Source organism: Brachyistius frenatus, unplaced genomic scaffold, assembly GCF_029030835.1.
Source record: "Brachyistius frenatus isolate BFR_SWC_R1_liver_20210118 unplaced genomic scaffold, ASM2903083v1 Contig_227, whole genome shotgun sequence".
Lineage (NCBI taxonomy): Eukaryota > Metazoa > Chordata > Actinopteri > Embiotocidae > Brachyistius > Brachyistius frenatus.
The window spans coordinates 458,513-482,487 of NW_027210826.1; the positions used below are offsets into that span (position 1 = coordinate 458,513).

Consider the following 23,975-nt stretch of genomic DNA (forward strand, 5'->3'; position numbering starts at 1 on the left):
ATGAATGTGACAGCTCGAACGCTCGAGGGTTGTGATTTATCAAAAGCGCTGCCTGAATAACGAAGAGGTTTATGAAAACAGCACGTCTGTGTGTGCGGTACTCCTCCTCCTTCACACCGACCGTGTTTGTTTCCTCATTACTGAAGCACAGATGTCTTCTTCAAGCCCACTTAACGCTTTCCCACACAGATCTCTTAATTTAAGTCCCAGATTGAAAGGCTACTGTTCAATAACCATACCTGAATTAAGTTTTCACCTTAACGTTTTTTTTCCTTTATAAAATGGCAGCTTTGTGGCAAAAAAAAAAAAACAAAAAACAGGCTGATTGAAAAAGAGAAATCTACAGGATCAGTGAGGAATTTGGGACTTTATCCATTCAGCAGAGCAGTGATCAACAGAGCATTCAGTTTGTGGCAAAATTACAAATAAACATGCCATTAAAAACAACATATTAGTATCAGTGTTAAGTCCGTACAAAGATAGTCAAACAATTTCCTGTAACCTGTTAGTTGGTAACCAGTGAGTCAGGATGTATCTTCCCTCATCTCAACATTAGGGTACAGGATCAAAATAAATGTAGTAAAACTGTAGAATATATTTTTGTACTTTTAGTCTTCGTCTTGATCATTTAATATTTACATATCTCACCAAGAACTAATATCTAAACTAACGATTCTGGTGCCTGAAACATAATATAATGTTACACAGTGTTGAAGCAGCAAAAATATGAAGTTTTTTTCAGGTTTTAATTGATTACACTCAGGTAAACAACCATTCCACAGACTGAAACAGGCGTCAGTTATATATCGTTTCACAGAACAAGACGCATGCCCACGGACGGGGACATTTTAAGTCCAACATTTGAAAAACTCTCCATGCTCTTTATAGTTGTAAAACAACTGTAATTTCACAACAACAGCAATCCACAAGACATGCAGATACGTCTCTAATCGAGACTCACAATGTGTTGAAGCAAGAGTTTGTGCGACAAACAAACATCGAAATGTCGAAGTCCTTCTCAGGTTTGGTCCGTAGTCCCTGGGGTTTTTAACTTTTGGTGGTGTTTTTTCTCTGGAAAGGCATGAGGAGTTCGTGTGCTCGAAGCCTGAACTTCTGATCTCTCACGCTGTAAATGATGACGTTCCAGCAACTGTTGGAGGCCAAAATCCAGAAGGCGAAAAAGGAAAAGTTGCACCATTTATTCCCCAAAACGTTCCCGACCACGAAGACGGCGATGGGCGTGAAGGACACGGTGAAGGCCAACGTCAGAGTCCCGATGGTCTTTGCCGCTTTAATGTCCGAGAATGTGGGTTTAGTGGTGCTTTGGCATTCGCTCTCAGCCAAGTGTTTCCTGCGTTTGGAGTGCTGCCTGATGCTGGAAAGAGAGATGATGTTGATGACCACAGTGCCGCTGAGGAGGGTGAAGTCAAACGCGGGGAAGAGGAGGAGGATGTTCCAAGCCTGGCTGGGGAACTCTCCGATGGTCCCCAGAGCGTAGTTACACATCCGGCTGCAGGAGTTGTACTCCAGAGCGATCTCGCTGCTGAAAACCATCGGAGACACAGCCAAGAAGAAACTCCCCACCCAGGAGAGGGCGATGAGGATCGTGGTCCTTTTGCGGGTAATCACGGAGTCCTTGTGCAGCGGCTTCAGCACGGCGATGCTCCGCTCGATCGTCAGCAGGAAAATGGTCGTGATGGAGACCAAGGTGCACCCGGCGAAGATGGGGCCGATGACGTTACACGGGTGGAAACTCACCGATTGCGAGTTGTACGAGGTCCACTCTGGAGCCGAGTCGGTCGCCATGAGATAGACCTCGGCGTAGACGGACAGCGGCACCACAAACATCCCCACCGCCAGATCGGCCACAGCGAGGGACGCCTTCAGGTAGCCCTGCGGCGTCTGGAAGTGTTTGTTGCCCAGCACCACGGCCAGGGTCACCAAGTTCCCAAACAAGGTGGCGAAGATCAGCAGCACCATGAAGAGCACCATGAGGATTTTGTTGGCCAAAGTACAGCAGCACACGGTGCAGTGTGCCGGTTCAGTTCTGTCCAACATGGTCGGGGTGCTGGTCTCAATCATTGGATAAACTGATGCCGCACATTCACATCATGACCTAAAACAAACACAAAGAGAACATTTTTAGATTTGCATCCAACAACAACTCAGCTACGCAGCTCCAAAGAACCTCCAGGCTTCTGCCAGTCAATTTCTCGTTAGGTTTCTCAGGGCGACCGAGAGTTTCAGTTCCTGGGGAACAAAGAGTGCCAGACAATTTCTGGTTTTGTGATGACTAGTCAAGCCTGTGAATGTGAAAATCAGAACAGGAGGTGTTAACTAAAACTTCCGAGGTGCATTTCAGTAAGAAACATCCGATCAAATAGTTTTCATTTGTATTACATGCACAGGAACATGCAGTACTACCCTATTGTTAGACACAGTGTCGGTAGTAAAGGAGCCTACAAAACAAGGCATTACATTCAATAATAATTTGTATTTATTTTTTTAGTTCTATATCCTGTCCAGCAACTTTGAAATGGTTAAAGAAAGAACACGGTTAAGTTTTAAAATGCAAAATTCAGTCATTTGTCTCTAATGGTGCGTAACCTCCTGGATGAAGAGTTACTGGCAACACACCAGTTGAGTGTTTGCAAGTGGACGCATCAGCGTATCAGGATAAACAATTGTCTGATTTCTCAACATAGATGTGCATCAACTCTTCAAAAAAACAAATTTCATCAGATCCTGGATTAATATTCCAACTGCATGCAGACCAATACGTCATGCCTGGTTTTGCGCTATTGTGATGCAACGCCCTGCAACTCAGGCGGATGTGTGGGGTAGTTTTCATTCTGCGGCGCTATTTGACAAAGATAGTGCAACCACTTCCTGTGTAGGCACTCAACTTTTTCCGTGGAATTCAATCCTGTGCAGTTAGTTTCTTCTCTGTAACAACAAGAGCGGAAGATTGAGGGGTTTAGTTGTATTTAGAGCCGTCCACGGTGTAAACCTGACTGTCTGCCTTCGTTCCTCCTTTCAGCCACATTCCCCTGGCTCCTCTTTCCCATGAGGCTTTGCAGTCATTGCTATTCTCCATCCGTCCACCTGATGGCCTCAGACTTTCCCACCTGTAGTCACCTACACCTTTACTTTGAAAACTCCGTAGCTTTAAAAAAAAAACCTCCTGGAGTCAATAAATAGCCTGTAGAATATCCATCTAGATCACAATTAGTACACCTGATAGAAGGTGGGCCCAAATAACCACAAAAGCCAAAACCAAATCCTACACAGGCATGTCTGCAGAGGTCAGTTCTCAGTTAACGTTTTACTTTTGTGTTTTAATTTCATCAAACGTTCATCAGAGTTTTGTTTGTTTTCTACTCTCTTAAACTCCCGCGCTGTCTACTGCATCATGTCAAGGACGCACTGACGTCATGTTGCAATAACCGGATGTGGCTTGAATGGATGGCTGGATGGATGGATGGATGGGTGGATGGATAGCGCAAACTCCGGAATGAGGAGAGGTGACGTCATAATCTGGCCGGACAACAACAGCTGTAGTAGTAAACAAAAACCCAGCTGACGCTCGTGGCTTCTTTAATCCACGGTGAGGCTGGTTAGTGCACATCCTCCTCCTGAGAGTCTTGGATTTTAATTTAATATAAACTAAGCAATAAATCTTGTTTTATTTAGTCTGATTCGGTTTAAAAGTAGGCTAAGTATCAAGGGGCTAAAAAAAAAAATGTCAGTCGCAAAATAAATGTAGGCTACATTGACACCCTGAGTCTGTCCTCGAGTCACTTTTCAAGCGGTCAAGCTGAACGCTTCCAGCTCCGCATGGAAACCCGGAGAGCCAGAGCACAATTTGATTTAGAAATGCAGATTTAATCGGCACTGTACAGAGAACATGGATCTAAAGTCAAATGAAAGTAAAATAAAATAAAAAGTTTTAAGATAAGAAATATATATATATATATATACAGAAATATAACACATGCGCGTGCTATAGGCGACCCTGTCATTATTGGTTTTGCTTTTCTCTTTCAGATGTCACATCCTGAAGCTTTTTTTTTGTTCACTGTATATCCATCTGCAGCGTGCAGTCATGCAGAAACCTCCCGCATATCCAGCCAACAATAGTCTGGATGCGAAAGCAAATCCATAAAAAATAAAAAATAAAAAAATAAAAAAATCTACTCCAGTGCGCACGGATCAGAGCTGTCCAACAGGACTCTGCCCGTCTCAGGCTGGCGGACATATACTTCAAAAATGTATTTACCTTCAGGCTTTTCACACAGTCACTCAGTTTTGCATTTTTCGAAATAAATTGGTTGCTTTAGTTTAGGAAAACGCAAGAGATATTTCGGGTTTTCGCGCACTTCCCTGATTAGGGACAGACGCTTTCAAAACCAGTTCCCAAATGTCAGTGTAGAAAAACGTATTAAGTGTGTCATTTTCAGTAAGTCTGATATTCACGGTCTGATCATATTAAATATCACAGTCAACTCTACTCACTTTTATCTTAAAATTTCTCTCAAGACGCAGCAGCCAGCAGTCCGTAAAACATGTGTCCCTGCTGGAAACGCACACAGCAGACTTCCAGTGCCTCTTAAAACATCCTGCGGTCCTCAAGTCGCACACAAAGAAGATAAAGACTCCGTGGAAGCAGGAAACTCACTTTGCGATGTGCAGATGTTGGTAAACGGGACGGTGGATCAGTGGGGCTGCGCTCTGATCCGCTCCTCTCCGGAGAGACTGCCTAAAGTGTCTCCTCCGCTGGTTTCTCCATTGGCTGAGGATGCTGATGACAGAAGTGTCCACCGCCTATAGCATGACGCCTATTTCACACCAGGACGTGTGTGTCTGAGGATGATGAGGGTTGGTGTGTCTGGTGACCCTGTCCAAGTGGTTCTTACATCTGACTGTGAGTTCTTGGCTATAAAAGACTAATTTTTTTTTCGTACTGATTTTTAATATCATGGCCTGAATCAGCTAAATTAAACTGACCTCATCCCAGCAACACTTGAGTCATTGCTGCAGCAGGAACACTTGCTCACAGTTTGACATGAGAAGCTCAGATGTGTTTCCTTTCTATTCATTTTGAAGCTTTTTTTTTTGCCGGATTATGAGGCTTTACTTTCCCCCAAAACTCCAAGGTCCCAGAAAACTAAAATATTTGGGATCACGACTCAATCAGATGGCATGACAAAGGCCAATTTATTATCTGATTTTACGGTCATGTCTTGAGGAGGATTTTTGACTTTTCAGCATAGAAAACCTTTGCATGTTCTGCAGATAATGACGGGAAAGGGACTGACTGATAGGGCCTCATAGCAAGTAAATCTTTATACACCGATTACACACTGCACACTGGAGATGAACCAGAAACACGGAGAGGGCCAGAAAGAAAAAAACTTCAATTTTCTGTCCTCTTGAGGAATTTAAATGACACGAATATAATTTTATACATTTTAAAATGTGTGAATTAGTTCAAGTCATTGCACTTTATTCAACGAGGGACATAAAATATGTCTTCATTATGTCCATCCTTGACACTGGAAACAGCGGTTGGCAAAGCAATCTCGATCCAAGGTCCACTTGCTTCTTCTGAAGCTTTTGACAGCATCACATCATCTTCATCGGAGAGATTTTTTTTCATCAGCTGCTGTGACCAAAATGTCAAGAACAGTCAACATGGACGAGAAGTCCGTGTAACCTCTCGGAAAAACAGAAAAATTCAACATTTCCTCGACAGGTTGGGAGGCTCCAGGTGCAGATGAAGACCGTGTGCGTCACTTGACACCTCAGGAACATGTACTCTGAGTTGAGATTGTTTTGCCTTTTTTAGTAAAGACTTGAAGGTAAAGATTAGGACTGTGCTTTGCAAATTTTAAACAACAGTAAAAAAAAAAGAAAAAAAAAGAAAAGTGCATTCAAATAAGAGAAAAGGAAATAAAGCTTCATACTGCACAAAGGAATATTTTGGACATTGTCACTGATATATTTATTGATGAAGTTCGAGCAATATTCTGTCACTAAACCTTGTTGTATGGGGAAAAAAAGAAATACAAGGGATGCAATGTGCAGTGCATCTATTTGAAGTTAATTTGCAGCCACAATCCTTCAGCGTGAAACAAAATTAATAAAACAGATTTAGGATTAAAACAGATCAACTCTGGAAACAGACTCTGAATCCACAACAACCCCTTAATCAGATGGCTGTCGTAAAGCAGTCAGTCCAGCGAGTCACCACCTCTCATCATCTCTTCAGTCTCTGGAGTCTTTTTTTCCCCCTCCGACTCTCTAATTCTTCCTAAACGCCCTTTTATTCTCCACCTTTCAGGAAGCTGCACAAACTGCCATCTGCGCAGTGCAGCAAACACTGTGCGCTGTAATAGTATCATTTATCTGCATGTTCGGCTCCAGTCCCGCGGTGGACACAGCAAAACAAAAGCATAATCCAGTGCTTCCCTGTGTGTGGTGGGTAATCCTTAATCCAGGGGTCACAGCGGGCGGACGGCTCCGGCCTGCGGCTTCCAATCACAGTTTGTTTCTGGAGCTTCGCTCACATGAAACCTGTCATCTGCTTAGTCTTCATATTTATTTCACTAGTCTTGATTTAACCACCAATGCCATACAGTTTGTGTGGGTTAAAGGGGAATTCCGCCTATTTAAAAAATGTCACGTTAATTTCCTTCCTTAACATAATGACAGAGGAGAAAGATGAAGCAGTTGGAACATCAACATTTTTCTCAGATGTATTCTTAAATTACAAAGGAAAAATCGATACAACTAAAATTACAATATGTTACTTCACTATCCAACAAAACAAATGAACTTCAATTGCCTCAGAAAACGTAAGAAAATACTTCAAAATTGTCCAAGGTTGTGAAATTCACTATAAGGAGGCATTTAAACGAACTCTATTCATGAACACAGTAAATACAACCCCATTAGAAGGCAGCAGACTAACCTCACCCTGATGAGTTTCAGCTGTTCCTCGTTGTCCTCCTCTCCCAAGTGTATTTAGTCTGTGCATTCCCTTTTTTTTTTCTTTTTTTTTGGTGTCACTTCATCGTGTCTGTTTATGGGTAAGTCCACGTCCTTCTCCAGTTTGTTGTTTCTGTTCTCTACGTCACGGTTAGCGTCTCGCTTTCCCAGAGTTTTATGTTGAGCCATGTATCCCGCCTGTTTTTGACTTCTGTTTCTTGGATTCTGCCACAGTTTGCTCCCCCCGTTTAGTTTGCTGCCAGTTTTCCTTCTATCCCCCTCGATTTAGTTTTACTGTCTGGTGCTTTTTGTATCTGAATCATTAGTTTGTTTTAAAGCTCACCATCTGTTTTTGAACCTGCCTCAGTGCCGTGCGCTTTGGACTTCTTCCTCGTGTAAGTGTAATAACGACGGCTTGTGGATGCACAACTGGTACAGACCCTTAGAGAGACGAACCACAGATGTATCCAAGATTTTCTCCTGGAAAAGAAACAGCGCTTTTGATCTCTGATTATTGACTGGTCAGTCTCTGATGGAACAGTAAAAGGGAGGGGAAAAGAGCTTTAATAGTACACTGCATGATTTGTAAGATTTAGGAATCTCAGCAAAATAAGAGCTTTATAATCCTTCTTGGATAAACAGCTGGAGACAAAAGAAAAAAAAACATGTTTCTGCTTCAAAAGGAAAACAAGAAATTACAGCCTTCAATATTTTCTCATTCGGATTCATTGTGTGAGTTAAGAGAACCAGAAGATGATGATGATGATGTTGGCTACATGTTTTAAGTAGGCGGTAGTGCTGACAAAACACGAGCCTTCACCAGTGTCTCTCGGTGGAAAGACCACGCTGAAGGAGAAGAAGGCATGACAAGAACCTGTGCAGACCAAAGACATGTTATGTAATCCTTATCTAACCAGGTTGGACGACAAAGAACAGACTCTTTATTTACAGTAACACCCAGGAGGAGCAGAGTTAGTCAGCCGTACACAGACACACAATCATCGCACCTGGATGATGCTCTGTATTGTCTTCTTAAAGACAAGACAATTCTCCCTTAAACCTTAGTGGACAATGTATAACATTTTTTTTTTTTTTTTTATGTGAAAAATTTAGAAACTGTCCTCCTATAAAAACCTTCTCATAAAAACCTAGCCTTAATAATTCATAGTAATGTTTTGCGTTCAGAGACGAGGCCGTCATGTGAGACTAACAATCATTTAAGCAAATTGCCCAAACTGATACATTCGACAGGAACAAAGGAGGAAGTTATCTTCTATAATTCTAGGTTGGTGTTGAATTGGATCAGCCGGAGGGACTCTTAACTCCACAGTGTCATAATTGGTTGTAGAATATCTGCTGCTGTGATTGGTTGATTCACTGTCAGTCAAGTGGTCGCTAACCTTAATCCTAACCCCTAATCTTAACCCTCTCACAATGTAACCGCTATCACAGGCAACACGTCCCACCCGCTGAGCCAATGTAGCGCCAACCCACAGTTCTAGAACCACAGCCTCAGCAGAACTGAAGGAATCATGACTTGGATTTAAACTCAAGAGACAGAAGAGGATTACAACGATTATACTTTCTGCATAACTCTTAAATAACTCTTTGACAGAATTCTTTAGAGTTGTGTATTTCTCATCATACCTTTCTCAAGTCCAATCACCGATCTCACTGTTCTACCGATGTTCTACCGAAATCAATGAAAACCAAATTATCCCTCATCATTTCTGCCTGTGCTGCAGGAGGGCTCAGCATGACTGGTTTCTTTCCCCAGACATGTTGTTCCAGCTGGCGTTTTGGCTGAGAAATCTTCCAGACGAAGCCTCACTTGAAATTTAAACACCGAGCAGGGGATTCAACCTTGACTTTGTGAAAGAGAGGCAAATTTTTTGCAAAGAAGTCGATGCAAACCTGTTAACAAAGCTGACACGAAGCGACTTTGGTAAACGTGAACCAATGAATCTCTTAAATTCTCAAAATTTACTCCACAGACATGTTATGCACATAAAGTCCTTTTTATCAATTTACTTTGGCTCATTTTCAAATCTCAACACAGAAGAAAAATCTTTTTGCACCAAAATATGACTCGATTTAAATTAGCACAAGACATTTGCGTTGAGTTTGAGGGCACTACTTCCTGTTCCAAGTCTCATCTCGTCTCTTTGGTACAGGCACGTAAAGGCAATTCTTATATATCTTTCATGAAGAAATGCTTGCGAAGATGTAGGCTGTAGTATTGCATGATATTTTATAAGACGCAGATGTTTTTAAATAGTTTGTTTCTGTTTTGGATGCACAGTTTGTTTCTTGTCCTCGGGGGATCAAACTGTGAAGCAGGGAAATAGAAGAGGCAGGGATTATCACGGTCATTTTACGCTGACGAACTGTTCAAGGCTGAGGTGACACGCTCTCTCTGCGGATGTCACGTTGGTATTTTGTCCTTGCGGCAGCACATTCTCTTCCCATGTTGCGTGTCTCAATTGGTCGGGGACAAAAAGGGGACGTGAAAGTCTTCAAATGTGAGCGCTGCAGGTATCCGTTCAAAAACAGAGACTAAAACCAAACTAAGGTCAAATTGACTTTGTTGCCGCAGCTCCAAAATTACCAAACATCGCGAGTCAAAATGTGAAACCTTGCTGACTTTCATCTAAAAATATAAAAAGAACATGAGCTCATGTGCAGGTGCTGTATCACTGCTGGCTGCTCATGGGACAAAACGGGATCTATTTTTTTACCAAGAAAACAGCGCAGCCAGTCTGAAATGACAGCAAAGTGTGTGACACACCCGTCAGTCCACTGGATGATACCGTGTCGGTGTCACGTTGTGCTGCAGGAGAGCACCAGTTATAGTCGGGACCAGGTCCAGATAGGAGGTCAAGGGTCAAAGGCCATACTACTTAAAATATAGGCAATAAACTGAGCAAGTCTTTACCTGTAGGAATTCAGTTCGAAATCAGTCACATTGACACATTTAACAGACATCCAGGACTATGTCCTGTCACACTGACATCATGTTCTTCATTTATACTAGGAATTTGGAGGTTCAGGCAACTTCAGAGGAGTTTATAAACCTCCAGAGGGAGGCGCCCAGGAGGCATCCTGATCAGATACCCAGACCACCTCAGCTGACTCCTTTCGACGCGAAGGACTAGCGCCTCAACGCCAAGTTCCCTCCTGATGTCCGAACTCCTTAACCTATCCCTAAGGCTGAGCCCGGCCACCCTACGGAGGAAACTCATTTCATTACAAATTGTTTTAGAGATTATAAATTATAAATACACAACTGATTGGTTGACTAAATATGAGTCGTGAGAATTTCTGAAATTCTGTTCGGGCGTTCTGAAGACTTCTGGAATTTATTTTTTTTGCTTTGTGGTTGTAAAGTTGACGCTGATATATGTGTTGAGCCTGTTCCTAGAGACACGAGAAACTACGGACAAGTAGAAAGTGGATCATTTTTATATAGTGTTTTTTTTCCTTGTCCTTTTCACACACACAAAGTAGTTCTCAGGTACGTTTATGGAGGACGGGACAGTTGGGAATTAGGAAAAATCTAAATATTAGTTCCAGATTGTCTGGAAAATTCACTTTATGAAAACGTGACTACAAACATACACACGCCTGTGCTCAGTCACCTGCAACCATGTCTTCAAATCACAGGACTAATTGTGATCTCCTTTTCGAGGGATGTGTCATTTGTACTCTCTGCATGCAATCAGTTGATTATTTATTTCTCCTTAAAAAAAAAAGTCGGTATCGCCTTGTAAATACATGAATGTGACTGTTTGTACCGTATTTGACATTTAGAGGTGTTTATCCGTTGTTTATACCTGTATGCCTAACCTCATGTATAAACATGAGCCGTTGTTTATATAAAGATACACCATAAATGTCAGACTGAAATTAAACGTTATACTCTGAGGAATTAATCCATGCAGTTAAGGGACCATTAAGAAGGACTTAAAATAAACGCAGTTGCGGTGTAGGAATTAATTTATAGTCCGGTGTAGGATTTCAGCACCATTGAGTGTGTCGCATATTATCATCGAGCCATGCGGAGTATCGTCTATTTATCCCGAAGCCGTGTCACTCACTGTCACAGAAGGAGACAGTCACTCAGTCTGGTAATGTTTCCGAGCAAGTTTTAAAACTCAGAAATGAAGTTGAAATCAGATTTTTTTTTCTTTATCTAAATTTAAGAGGACGTGAGACCACATAATAAATCAAGCAGCAGAATTAATGGCAATTCATTAGTACTCATTCTTTTCATGTTTTTGCAATTATATTTAATTTTTAGTGCAGTGGAGGCCTGTAACGGGACATGAGGGTTTTTCCAATAGTGGAATTAAAAAGAAAGCCTTCCCATCAGCCTTTATTGTGTCACATATTTTCGATTTGTTCCTTTAATTCATTGACAATCATCAAAAAGGCATTATGAGCCCGTCAGACACATAACCCTCATTCCTGTACTCCTGTTTTGTTTCTACATGAAGTGAAACCAAAGCGGCGCTCAGTGCCTGCTCGGCTGGTCAAACCACTGAGAAGAAGGAGGAGATGCTACGGGAGAGAAATGGATCGACCAAGGAAAGCCAGTGAAGCTCATCGGGTTTCAGGTAAGCCCGGTACTATTTTTTTGTTGTTGGAAATCAAGGCGTTCAGTTTATATTTTGGACTGTTAGCAGACGGTAGAGCCAGCTTTATGGTGTTTAACCTGGAATTAAATAATTGAACAGTATGACCTGTGCTCAGCCTCTGCATAAAATGCTAAATGTTTCACTTCCACAGACAAACAAGCAGCCTATAGGCGAGGATGTGTCTAACGATGGATTAGCCGTTTATGAAAAAGATTTGACGCCTGATGTGACAAAGTTGGACAGAATCGGTTGCAATCTGAGTCGGTTCTTGTTGACAGTTGGAACTCATGCAGCGTGTAACGTGTCAAGATTGTAATGTTAACTGACAGTCGTCCTCATAAAAAAATGTTGTTTAACATTTTTAATATTTGGCACTGACAACCATGACCAACAATGTCAACTGCATGTCGCACAAGAGAGATGCACACGTTAGATAAAAATCTGTACCTCAAAGTTACAATTTAGAAGCTCACCGTTTTGTTGTCTTTGGCGGCCCCCATGGTGATAAGTAGGAATTGCAGCTGCAGTTGGTCGTTAAAGAGGGAACCTTTTGTGTTTGCTCCGCCCACCCTCTGGGGCAGAAAACACGTCGCTGACTGTGTGCCACTTGGGAAATATCCTGGTAATGTTGCTGCAGACACCCAGCTCATTCAAAGTAGTCCCTGCGTTCCAATATCTGTACTACCATACTAGTTAGTATGCCAGGGAAAGGTGTAGTATGTCCCAATACATAGTATGTTAAACGTAGTATGCCAAAAGTACCAGGATGTCCTACTACATCCGCTGGTATTGTGCAGTATGCGGGCCAGCATGCTACTCGAGCTGTTCTGACCCACAATCCTTTGTGCAGCGGAAGATACGTCAAATCGACTGAGCCGCCGAGACAGTTGGTGGCGCTGATGCTCCGCCCACAAAGGAAAGACGTAGAAGAGGCATTAAAGGGAAGCCTACTCCTTACAAATTGCATTCTTTTTCTTTTTACTTCAAACGTACCGATCGCGACGGATACGACAAAGTCGGTCAATTTTCTGATGAAGTAGTACGTCCCAAATTTTACACGTGCCAGATGCAACAGTAGATACTTTTTAAGGGTAGCTGCAGTCCGTACTACAAGTAAAAAGGAATAGTATGCGAATCGGAAACGCAGGGAGTATTGCAAGTGCAACTGCTTTCATCAGTGAGTCCACATGCTCGAGCACTTTTGTGGCACCTCATGTGACAACAGATAATAATGACTGACAATTACCTAAATGAAACATCTTTGAGATTATTAGGCTACTTTAAATTAGTTTAATTTACTGTTAAATTACTTCCAGTTCCTTCTACACTGTAGGCTTTTACACACCTTTCTGTCCAGGATCTCAGGCAAACTCTCTTCTTTGTTTTTTTTTCAATTTCAGCAGCATATTAACAGTTCAATCTGCTGTTTGTCGCCCATGTTTATCTGCTGCTGCCAGATGCTCTCGCTGGGTTTTCCGGGTTGTTGACTTCCAGAACTGTGGTTGTTGTTGAGCAGTGTTGTTTAGCGTATTTACTTGTACACTATCTGCTCCTTCCTGACTGCCGGAGGGAAAAGAAATGTGTGCAAGCTGAAGGAAACAGTCCGTGTGGACTGTCGACTCAAATCCGGTTTAAGATGCAGATTACTGTGCATAGGTCCGTTGTTTCGATTCGTACTGTGATGAATGACCCCAAAATACAGGCAGAGGCATAAAGAAGGATCTTCAGTGACAAGATGGGGGGTCGTGCCAAAATATTGATTTGATTTCTGTGTTGTTGTTTTTTTTGTTTCTTTTCTGTTTTCTGAACTTTGTAGGAAGTAAATTAATCTTGTAAGTAAATCCAAAAGTGCCGGGCCGTGCTCCTGCACACAATAAACACACCTTTATTTCCTGTACAACATGTTTGTTGTGCTCGAGATAAAGTGTACATATAGTAAATAGGCCAAGTGGGAAGATTTACTTAGGTCAAAGGTCAGAGGAGGCTAAGACTGAAAATAATCCCTCTCAGAAGATGCACGAGGAAGATCAGTTTGCAGATTCAGGAGATGCATTTTTCATCGCACGACTTCAACTCGCTGCACAGAAGCCGAGGAGAAGAACGACAGCAGAGGAGAGGAAGCCAGAGGGGAAATTATACAGTATACAGAGATGGAGATCATTACTGTGGAAGTGGGTGGTGGGGAGGATGACAGATCAGCTCGCAAGCAAGCAAGCAGGGGCGCCCAATCCCACGGCTGCACGCCACCACCGAGCGCTGGATTAATTCACTGTGACTGTGAGGTGCTCGCTTGTCTGTGGGGAAAGACGAGCACTGGAGAGCCCCCCTCCCCCTCCTTCCCCCTACACACGCACACACACACACACACACAAACACACACAACCCCCTGGAGCCCTGATTAAGCATTGGCTGGGGGCTGATGCGGTAGATTTCAGGCGACAGATGGGAGGGTTTGTAGGCAGCTGAGTTCCACGGCCCTCTGGCCCGGCCGGCCGCTCTGAGTCACGTTTGAGTGTGCGGCGATGTCATCTTTGTTTGGACTTGAGTGAGCGGGGGGGGGAGGTGGGGTTGGGAGAGGTCGCCTGCGCTACTGCTATAAGATCAGTACAACAGCTGGGGCTCAACAACTGTCTGCACGCTCCTCGTTACATTTATGTAACAGTGTTTTATGACAAAGAAAAGCCTTTACATCGGTGGACCTGGTGATCTGTGGCTGAATTAAAAGATTAAGATTCACAGCATAGCCGAAAGTACACGTGAACATTACACCCATATAGCGCTAATGGGAAGTAAATAAGTATATTTACTCAAGTATTGTGTTTAATTAAAATTTGTGGGTACTTGAACTCAACTCAAGTCTTTAACATTTTATTCAATAAAATTACATTTGTATAGCACCAAATCACAACACAAATCATCTCAAAGTATTTAATATTATTAATAGTATTTAACTGATTTTACACACATAACAGCTTGTAAAAAAATCGTGCATAATTGTGATTTAAAGGTCCCACACACCCGCATCAAACAGGTGTTTGACGCTGCGGCTGATTAGACCTTCTAAATTTCTATAATGTCACCAATCAAAAAAATAAAGTTGTAACAATTTCTGCAACAAAAGCAGCAGCAGAACCTGTAAAAAAAAAAATATGTGGGTTTTGTTTTACTTTGTTTAGTGAGAGAATAAAATATGCTCTTCTGGGAACAGCCCCGTGTAAAGGGCTACATGTAAGATATTTAGCTTAAAACATTCGAACTAAAAGTATCCACACGATGTGAAGAAATAGTGGCGTTAACGTTTTGTTAGAGACGTCGATGTTGTGTTACACAGACATCTACTGAACGTCGCATGCTGACCAGCTAGCCCCGGCCCATGCTGTGTCGTAATACCACTTCGTACCACAGGATGGGATAGTGAGTCATTTTAGCGTAACGTCTGCCCTCAGTCCGACATGAAAGGAAGAAGAAGCAGTTTATTCCAACTCTTTTTTTATGATGACTGGAAATATAAACACAACTCGCTACATTTTTTTCAAGACCGGTGGGCAAACAGCTTTCTAGCCAAACTGAGGCAATTGTATGCACTAAACAATCCTTACCTTATTTGGACAATTAAAAACACAATCTTTAGTACTGCCAATGACAACGTAAATTGTACTGAAAGACACTCTAAATGCAGTCGTTGCATGGTTTTGCTGTGGTTGTTGCTAAAAATTTAGATAAACAAGCTATAATGTAAATTTTGGCTGGGTGCCTACAATCTAACTTTACAATCATTGGTTATAGAAAAGAAACGTCTAACGCAGAGAGACGGTGTTACACTGAAATCTGTCCCCTATCGGATTTTGTGACCTGCAGTGTTGTTGTAGGTTACGGAGTCTGACGATGGAGTAACTTTACACCAAACTGAGGGCAGGCCGCCTGGATGCTACAGTGACTCACTATCGCCTCTTCATGTACAAAGTGGTATCACAAGATAGGATTTAACAAAATTTCACTTTTAATTAATCTTCAGTCCAAAGATATATAGAGGGGATGCATGAGAGAAAGTTCAGCCCCCAACTGGCTTTCATTGCAGTGACTTCTTTTTGTTTTGAGGAAGCACACACAAAAGTAAACAACAACCTGTTTTTCCTTTGTCAGCAGCACGCATGGTCTTCCGCTCATCAGTCAAACCAAGCTGAGCGACAGCTGCACTGATGCATTGTGGGTCTGCCAAGACTGAGTCAGCTTCGATTTCCAGCTCGACAACCTCAACACATGACAGAGACAAAAGTGGAACACTAAGAGGAGGAGGAGGAGGAGGAGCAGCAGTCAGCCTGCCAACCAACAGGTGGTAGTCAAAGGTCATAGAGGTCATAGAGGTCCTGAATCGGGTCAAATGTTGTTTTATGACTGTGCGTAAATGAGAAAATTATAATTAAAGTGAGGTTTTATTATGTTAAAGCTGCTTGTTTTCTCTGGCCTTTAAGGGTCAGGAGAAGTCCACAACCTGCTAAAAAAGACTAACCTTTCACATTTTACCACCCTATAACATCATTACAGTTAACCTTTTGGCAAATGGCTGGTGCTAGATTGGATCTACAGGTGGGATACTCTGCCTGGGATTGGCTGGTACCTTGTATAAGGGTTGAGATTAGGGACTGTGTTTAGGGACCAGGTGATTGACACGGGGGGAAAAAAGAATTACAGCAGTGAAAAGTTTGAATGGTTAATTGTCTGCACTTTTATTGTGCTTTATCACCCTTTTACAGTACTTTACAGTTTGCCTCCCATTCACCTACTCGCGCACACATTCACACACCAGTGGCAGCAGAGCTGCCATGCAACGTGCTCACCTGCCATCGGGAGCAACTTGGGGTTCAGTGTCTTGCTCAAGGACACTTTGACATGTGGACAGGAAGACCTGGGGATCGAACCACCAACATTACGATTGGTGAGCTGCCCCATGTGCGTCCCTCCAGGTGATCCAATCTAGCACCAACCTTAAGCTGTTTATCACCACATCCAGCAGACACAGAGTTCCTTCGACCTCCGATTTGGTCCTCAAGAAAAACGTTCTATGTCCTACTTTCTTGATGAGCAGGAATGGGCCACGAAACCAAAATAAGGAGCTAAAAGAACCCTCATAGAGATAATGCTGAGATGATTTGTTACTTAGAGTGGCGTCTTGTTTATGAAGTTGTCTAATACAGCAAAAATATACAAAACAAGACCAATTTAGCACAGATTTTACCCAGCTGCCTTTGATGTTTATTGCACTGGCTGACATTTTCCTCCATTACCATGAATACACCAACTGTAGTTTAATTTGACCTGACCTGAAGCCCCAAATACGCCAAAAGCGCTAAGTGTGGATTAATCTGACGCTGGGCATAGTCCTTTTTCCCACTGTTTGCGTGTTGTTTGTTCAAATCTAGCCATCCGTTTTTTTTTTTTTATTCAGCATGAAAAATTTACACTGTACATGAGTCAGACTTTGGAGTCATGGACGAACAAATTGTCGGTTCGGTCTTTTTATGGCGTTTGTTGACAACAAGGAAAACACAGATTTCCTGATCCCGTCCTGATCAGTCTGTGATGTTCATGGAGTCAGTGAGACCTTGTCACTGTAATCACACACTGCTCATCTTCAGTATGGACAGAGGAAGAAGAGAGCTCCATCTTAGACAGACACCACCTGCCAGGAGCTGACACATCGGCTGTCGGGATCCTCAGCGGGAGGCTTTCTGAAACAACATGTTTGTCTGTGACTTTGAAACATATCTGACTCTCACAGGTTAAATATATTACAAAGTTAAACCTTAGTGAGAAGATAAAAGGAAAACCCTTATTCTTTGTTGCCATCACCCTGCCTGTCCGGGTTCACCTCACAGTACGTACTGTAAATTATTTAAAATGTCACGGAGAAATTATTTAAATAAGAAACGTGGTGGTAAATATTTAAAAGTCATGATAAAATGGTACAACTAGAAGGGCACTCAGAGAGTACAGACCTCCACTAAACCCAATAGTTCACCTTTTTATGATACTATATGCAAATCTTTAATCGCAGCCACTTCAGTCTGTCTGGATATATTTACAATTGTGGCAATGCAGTTGTACCAACTCTTCTCTGTGAAACCACTGTTCCCTGGTGCTCCATAAAGACTGACTGGTGTGTAAAGTTTGATCAAATACATGTGTAATATGGACATTGAACACCACGCCAGACTTTTAAGATGTATGGAAGTTCAGAGGCCATAAGCTCAAAATTATAATGTCGATTAAAGTGAAAAATAATTTGTGAATTTGCCCGATGATTTGTATCCTGCAGCAAAATTGAATGGGTTCTTCCCTGGCTCATGTTAAACCTTTGCACGCTGTTTTTCTGCAGTTGTTTTGGTAGTTTTTCTGCAATCCTGCAGACAAACTGACAAGCAAACAAACAAAACCCCAAGAAAGTCATTACCCATCCACCCATCCATCCATCCATTTTCTTTGGCTTATCTGGGGTTTTCCCTGACTTCCTTCTCCCCGGCAACATTTTCCAGCTCATCCTGGGGGATCCTGAGGCGTTCCCAGGCCGGATGAGACATCTAATCCTTCCAGCTCCGTGTTATACCCTGGGGGTCTCCTCCCAGTTAGGCGTGCCCCGAAAAACCTCCAGATCAGAAGCCCGAGCCACTTCAGCTGACTTCTTTCAACGCAGTGTAGTCACCAAAATAATTACATCCTTTGCAAAGATAATTAGCTACTAAAGCCTCGAAAATGAATCTACAGTTCATACTGACAAACCCACAGAGAATTATCTCAACCACTGCAGCAAGATAAAACCCCCAAATACTTCTAAAATATGATCGTTTTTAAACGTGCCATGAGCATGTCGTGACCTCAACGAAGATGCAGCAATGGAAGCAACAACTCAAACTGCCATGAGGTATTTTTCGCCTCTTTGCGTACTGCGTGGCGTGCCACCCTGCATGTTGTGAGCTGAACAAAGTCACCGTCGGAGCTGTTAAATGGTTGCGCGGAGCTTCACGGGATTGGTAGCAAAGAGGAGCAGGTTAAAGGCACAGAGGGGCAAATCAGCGAACTGTCACGGTGCAGTGAACCATCACGCTTCTCTTTCCCCCGCTTTAAAGTTACAAAATAATTTTACTCCACGTCTATATTATCTGTATCAGCTCGTATCAACTCTGCATGATGCTGTATGATGGGCAAAAAATTATCTTATTCACATTTTTTTTCTATATCCAGCCTTACATATTTAGTATCTTTGAGATCTCTTGCAGAATATATATCAATTTACTTTTTCGGAGATAATCTGACTCGTGAAATAAAACACGTCAAGTGTAAGACCAGGCTTATGTCTTGCTTATATCATATTCCTGTGCAGCTGTACAGTAAGGCTGATTGGCTTAAATCTTGTGACATGTTTATAAGGTATAAATGCATAATTTGACAAAACCATATTAAAACGGTTGTAAGAATTTCACTGTGTTTACGTAGTTATATGTCTAAGATCTTTGGACTTCAGTCAGTCAGACAGCAGTGTGGTTTGAGACTTCCTTCCTGACGACACTATTTTGACTGAGTAAGTAAAAACTGCAAAAAATATTAGAGTTGAAACAGCGATCGAGCTCCCCCTCATTCAAAGTGTTTGGCCGGAAGAGTCTTTATTAGTACTTCTTCACACTTTCTCGGAAGTCTCTCCCCTCATGCTGTTCCAGCTGCTTAAGGAATTATAGCTCCCAGGAAGACCATTACTTACTACCAGTTGTTTCGGGCCTGTCGAAACATAAATCATTTTCCTGATAAACACTTTTACAGAATTAGTGACTATTTTTGGGACCAAAAAAATGTGCTTCAATTGGGAAGAACAACTCTTTGGGCCTCTACATTGAGCATTTAAAAATATTAAAGCAATATAATTTAAAAAAAAAAAAAGCTTTAGTCAGACACCCTGTCTATAGAAGCCTGATATGATATTTTGCATGATATTTTTGTTATAGAAAGAATCACCTTCTACATGAAGCTTCAGGGAATTAAATTTGAGGTAATTAGGGAGAGGTGTGAGATGTATTTTTCCCCAAAACACCTTTTATTTATTGATGTTTGTTTATTCATTTGGTTGTAATCTGCAACCTCACCTCTTGATGCTACTTAATACTTCACACTGCTCCTTTTAACTTTGAAAAAAGGACTTCAAATACAAATATTCCGATTTTTCTTTAAATCCTCAAAACATATATCATGCCTACAAAACAATTTTTTAAAATGAAGTTATTGCTTTCAAAAAATATGGCATGCCCTTTATGTTTACATATTTAAGATATCAGATAATGTAAAACATTACTGTCCCAACTATTGGATAAAAATATAAGTTTCAACTTTCCAAGTCATGAGTGGCGCCAGTTATATCAGATCTTAAACGACTATTAGAAAATTAACAGAGTGATTTTATCTGCATCCAAGCAGAGCCGCCATGGTGATCCAGTAATTTAAGTTAAAGTACATGCTGTTTTTATTCTTAGTACACTGGAACTTCATTTGCATTTAGACGACATGATATTCATATCGGGGTGAAGCGGTTCGGAGTCGGTGCCCTGCTCAGGGTGGCAGGGCGGCTGATAGACATTTTAGCTCCGACCAAGATTGAACCTGTAACCTTTTTGTTACAGCAAATGTTTTTCAAATCACCAAGTCCTCCCGCAATTAAATCTGCCTTCACAGACGTCGAACACCCTTCCTGGTCTTTACCAAGCATCCGTGCAGCTTGTTTTCTCTCAGAAATGAGGTTCCCTTCTCCTTTCACTGTTAAAAAATGGCAGCTAAATTATGGACTAAATGAGTTCTGCATCCGTACGCATCAGAGAACAAATGTACTGGTGTCACAATTAACTACAAACCTTCAGCTCTCAAGTGACAAGAAGTGTCAAAAACACAGCAATTTTCCAGCTCACCCTGGGAGATCCACAAGGTGTTTGAGATACACATAATCCCTCCAGCGTGTTCTGGACCTGCCTGGGGGAGGCGCCCAGGAGGAATTCAAATTAGATGACCGAGCACTCTCAGCTGACTCCTTGCCTTACTCTAAGCTCCCTCTAGGCCTGAGCCCGGCCGCCCTGCGGAGGAAACTCATTTCCGCTGCTTGTAACTGCGATCTCGTTTTTCCTGCCACTACCCAGAGCTCAGGTGAGGATCGGCACGCTGAACAATCCATATTGGATAATCCTGACCACCCTCTCCACCACCTGCTGCAGGGACAGCGGAGCACTTTCTCCAAAAGATTCCTCCAGCTCCGCTGTCACAAGGACAGATACAGGAGATCATTCCTGCTGACCGCAATTAGACTGTACAATAACTCACCTCTGGCAAAATACATCACATAACAATAATACTGTTGACTGTGTTTCTTGGTTGTTTGTATATAAATATATATATATATATATATACCAAGCACCAAGTATACTGTATATACTGTGCATTTTATATTTTATATTTATATTTTATATTTTTACTACTATTTTACTGCTATTTTATTGCTTTTCTATTGTTTTATTATTATCTTATTGCTTCTGTATGCTGCTGTAGTGAAAAAAAATTCCCCTCGGGGATTAATAAAGTAACTACCTAACCTAACGTAGACCGACTGGTAAAATTTAAAGCTTCGCCTTTTGACTCGGCTCCCTCTTCACCACAACGTTCTGGCACAAGGCCTGCTTTACTGCCTGCCCCAAGAGAAGTCTCTGGATCTTAAATTAATCCACAAAAATAGAACCACAAGGCTTTGGGCTTTAACTACTCATAGTTTGTCAAAGGAAAGTGATAATTAATCAGTTTTTAACCCAAATAAGGCAACAAGCCCTCCTCCCAGCACTAATTAATTCCATTGCTTGTTGGAGAGTTTCAAACAGGTATAAAATCATCTCCGGTTGGCTGCCCTCACTGCCTCCATGAGCTGACAGAATCAACTCCTTAGATGAAGTTACGAAAAAAAAATCCATGACCTTCTGGACATTTTGTATTATTTTCTACCTTAGATGTGCACAACTCACCGCCTCTGCCCTACAGGTTCTCCTAAGTCTTCTGTAATTGGAAGCTCTGGGTTCCAGGTCATTAAGCAGTGGAAAAACAGCTTTGGAGTCTGGGACCCCTGGGCAGTTAACCACCTCGCCTGGTTGGTAATCCAGTCTTGGATGACAGTGTAACACGGTCTCAGTGGTGGTGTTAGAAAAAGCTTTGATATGAAGAAAACAAAATATCAATTCAAGTTCGAGGTTGTAAAATATTTACGGGTGGTTCAATTCAGAGTCGCGGCTGATTTAAGACCCCGAGAGACTTCTCTTGGGGCAGGATTTATTTATATGCTGTTAAAACAGTTTGCGGCAGTTTAATCTAAACCTGAATGACCTCAGGATGTGTCTGAAATAGCTCACTGAATCTATTTGGTCGATTCTTTGCAGTGAATCAAGCTAAAAACAGCTCTGTTAGGTCATTGTCACAGGTGATTAGTGTTGCTATAATTGTTGTGGCCTAATCTGGTCTCTTCAGTTGTCTCAGCGCGATGACTCATGTGAGCACTCGCTTTGACTCTCCTTCTTTAGACAGCTGCGGACGGACTGAGTGCGATCGATGAGTTCTCTGATCCTCTCGACCCCCTTTCAAGTAATGTTGATTTCACATTTGATGTAGCCAACGGCTCAACATCACGTCAACGAAACTCACCCAATGAACACGTATGTAAGAACCGCCAGCCTGTCCGGTTCCTCGACTTTGAACTTTTTTTAAGTTTCAAATAGTTTCCTTGTTCTCCGCAATCTTCTCAATTATTTCCCGTCAGTGAAACTCTCACATGCCTTCCATGTATTTTACCCTTCTCGTCCATGTTTTTTAGACCCCAAATCAACATTAAGAAATAAGAAAAACGAGTTTGCGCTGGCTGCTCTGAGTCTTCAATTTACTTCCATATGTTGTCCAAGGAGAAATATCCTTTCAGGTTCCCCAAGTTTGTAAGTGTTTTACAGGCAACACAAACTGTACACAGTTTAATATGAAATGTACTTTGTAGCATCTGAAAAATGTATTAAATCACATACCTTTTTGCCAGGACCTCAAGAAACTCCACCATAAAGAGAAGATTTCGCTTGACTACTACACTTTTGTCTGTTTGTTTACTCTCTAGCGGCGAAAGGTTAAAGACGTATGTTGTCCTTCATATAAGTGTTTTTTTTTTGTTTTTGTAGTTGACAAGTTTTTGACCGTATCAAAGTTTGTTCAGTTATCATAAAGATGGATTGGTGGATTTCTTTTGTAAATAAAATCACAAATATACTTGAAAGCTCTGTAAAAACCTAGCAAATTGACCTTGAATTGAAACAATGAACTTCGACGCTTTGCTTTCAAGCTAATAGTGCTCAAAGTACGATGGATAAACTCATGAGCGTTACAGACCCCGAATGTTAAAGAATCCATCAACAACTGAGGAAACTCCATCTGCTCACGAACAAGTCCATTTGATGTGGTCGAAAGCTCTGCAGATGATGAATTGAGACTGGTATGTCTGTAATTACAGTGAATGACTTTACTGTTTCTGAAGGGGAGAGGTCAAATCAAAATCCGCTCTGGTGCCCCAAAATTGTTGGTTTGGACCACTTCTGACCCCTAACAAGTTCATGTGGGACTGAAGATGCTGCAAAATAGCTGCCTTGCTTAAAGACAAATCAGCAGCAGAATGTCACTCTGTCCACAAATGTGATGAGGCTTTTAGTTGCCTGAAGGCAAAAAGAAAAAAGTCTTGTAATGTGAAGAAAACATGATTCACAGAAGAGGGAACATTGCAACTGTTTTTTTTATAGGTTGGGTGACAGTCCATTTTTGTCTGGTAAGCCGCAGCATGTCTTGTCGTGTTTACTCCACTGAACCCAGAGCCCATCTCCTCCCAACAGCTAAGCTTCTGGCCCTGCTCTTGCTGCCTTCACTGCACGTGGGAATAACCAAATTCACTGTTTCTTTGTGAAAATGAGGCACTGAAGTAAAGAAGTATCCCCACTTGTTGAAACTTGTTTGTAGTTGGCTTCCAGCATTGAAGATGTACTCGTGTACTTGGAAGAGTAATACGAAGTCTTAACTGAAAGTACATCAAACACGAAAGTGGCAGACACCAGCGTGAAATCTTGCATGATTTTTTTTTTTCTTTTCCTAACATGCCATTTCAAGTAAATTCTGAAATTTGGAAAGTTTGACAAATCTGGGCCCTATCAGATAGTCATCTTGACAGTGGAATAAAAGTTATTTTGCCATTTACTGAAGGCTGATATATAACAGTATTCACTACCGCACAGCTGCTCAAAGAAGTTTCCGGTA

At 41.8% G+C, this 23,975-nt stretch overlaps 1 protein-coding gene across 2 annotated transcripts; it reads right to left on the bottom strand.

Moving 5' to 3' along the window:
* Positions 1 to 337: 337 nt before the first annotated feature.
* Positions 338 to 4,894, bottom strand: LOC138633588 (alpha-1A adrenergic receptor). 2 transcript variants are annotated; one of them, XM_069719927.1, is made up of 2 exons: positions 4,679 to 4,894; positions 338 to 2,116 (listed from the first exon to the last, which is right to left on the bottom strand). In XM_069719927.1, the coding sequence occupies exon 2, from the start codon at positions 2,080 to 2,082 to the stop codon at positions 1,048 to 1,050; it is 1,035 nt and encodes a 344-aa protein (XP_069576028.1). In that variant the 5' UTR covers positions 2,083 to 2,116; positions 4,679 to 4,894; the 3' UTR covers positions 338 to 1,047. The 2 variants fall into 2 exon arrangements, with proteins under 2 accessions (XP_069576028.1, XP_069576027.1); XM_069719926.1 differs by having other exon boundaries at positions 4,516 to 4,894.
* Between the last annotated feature and the right edge of the window lie 19,081 nt (positions 4,895 to 23,975).

What these genes read in the sequence shown, in the direction of transcription:
- LOC138633588 (XM_069719927.1), bottom strand. Translation starts at nt 2,082, where the DNA reads ATGATTGAGACCAGCACCCCGACCATGTTGGACAGAACTGAACCGGCA.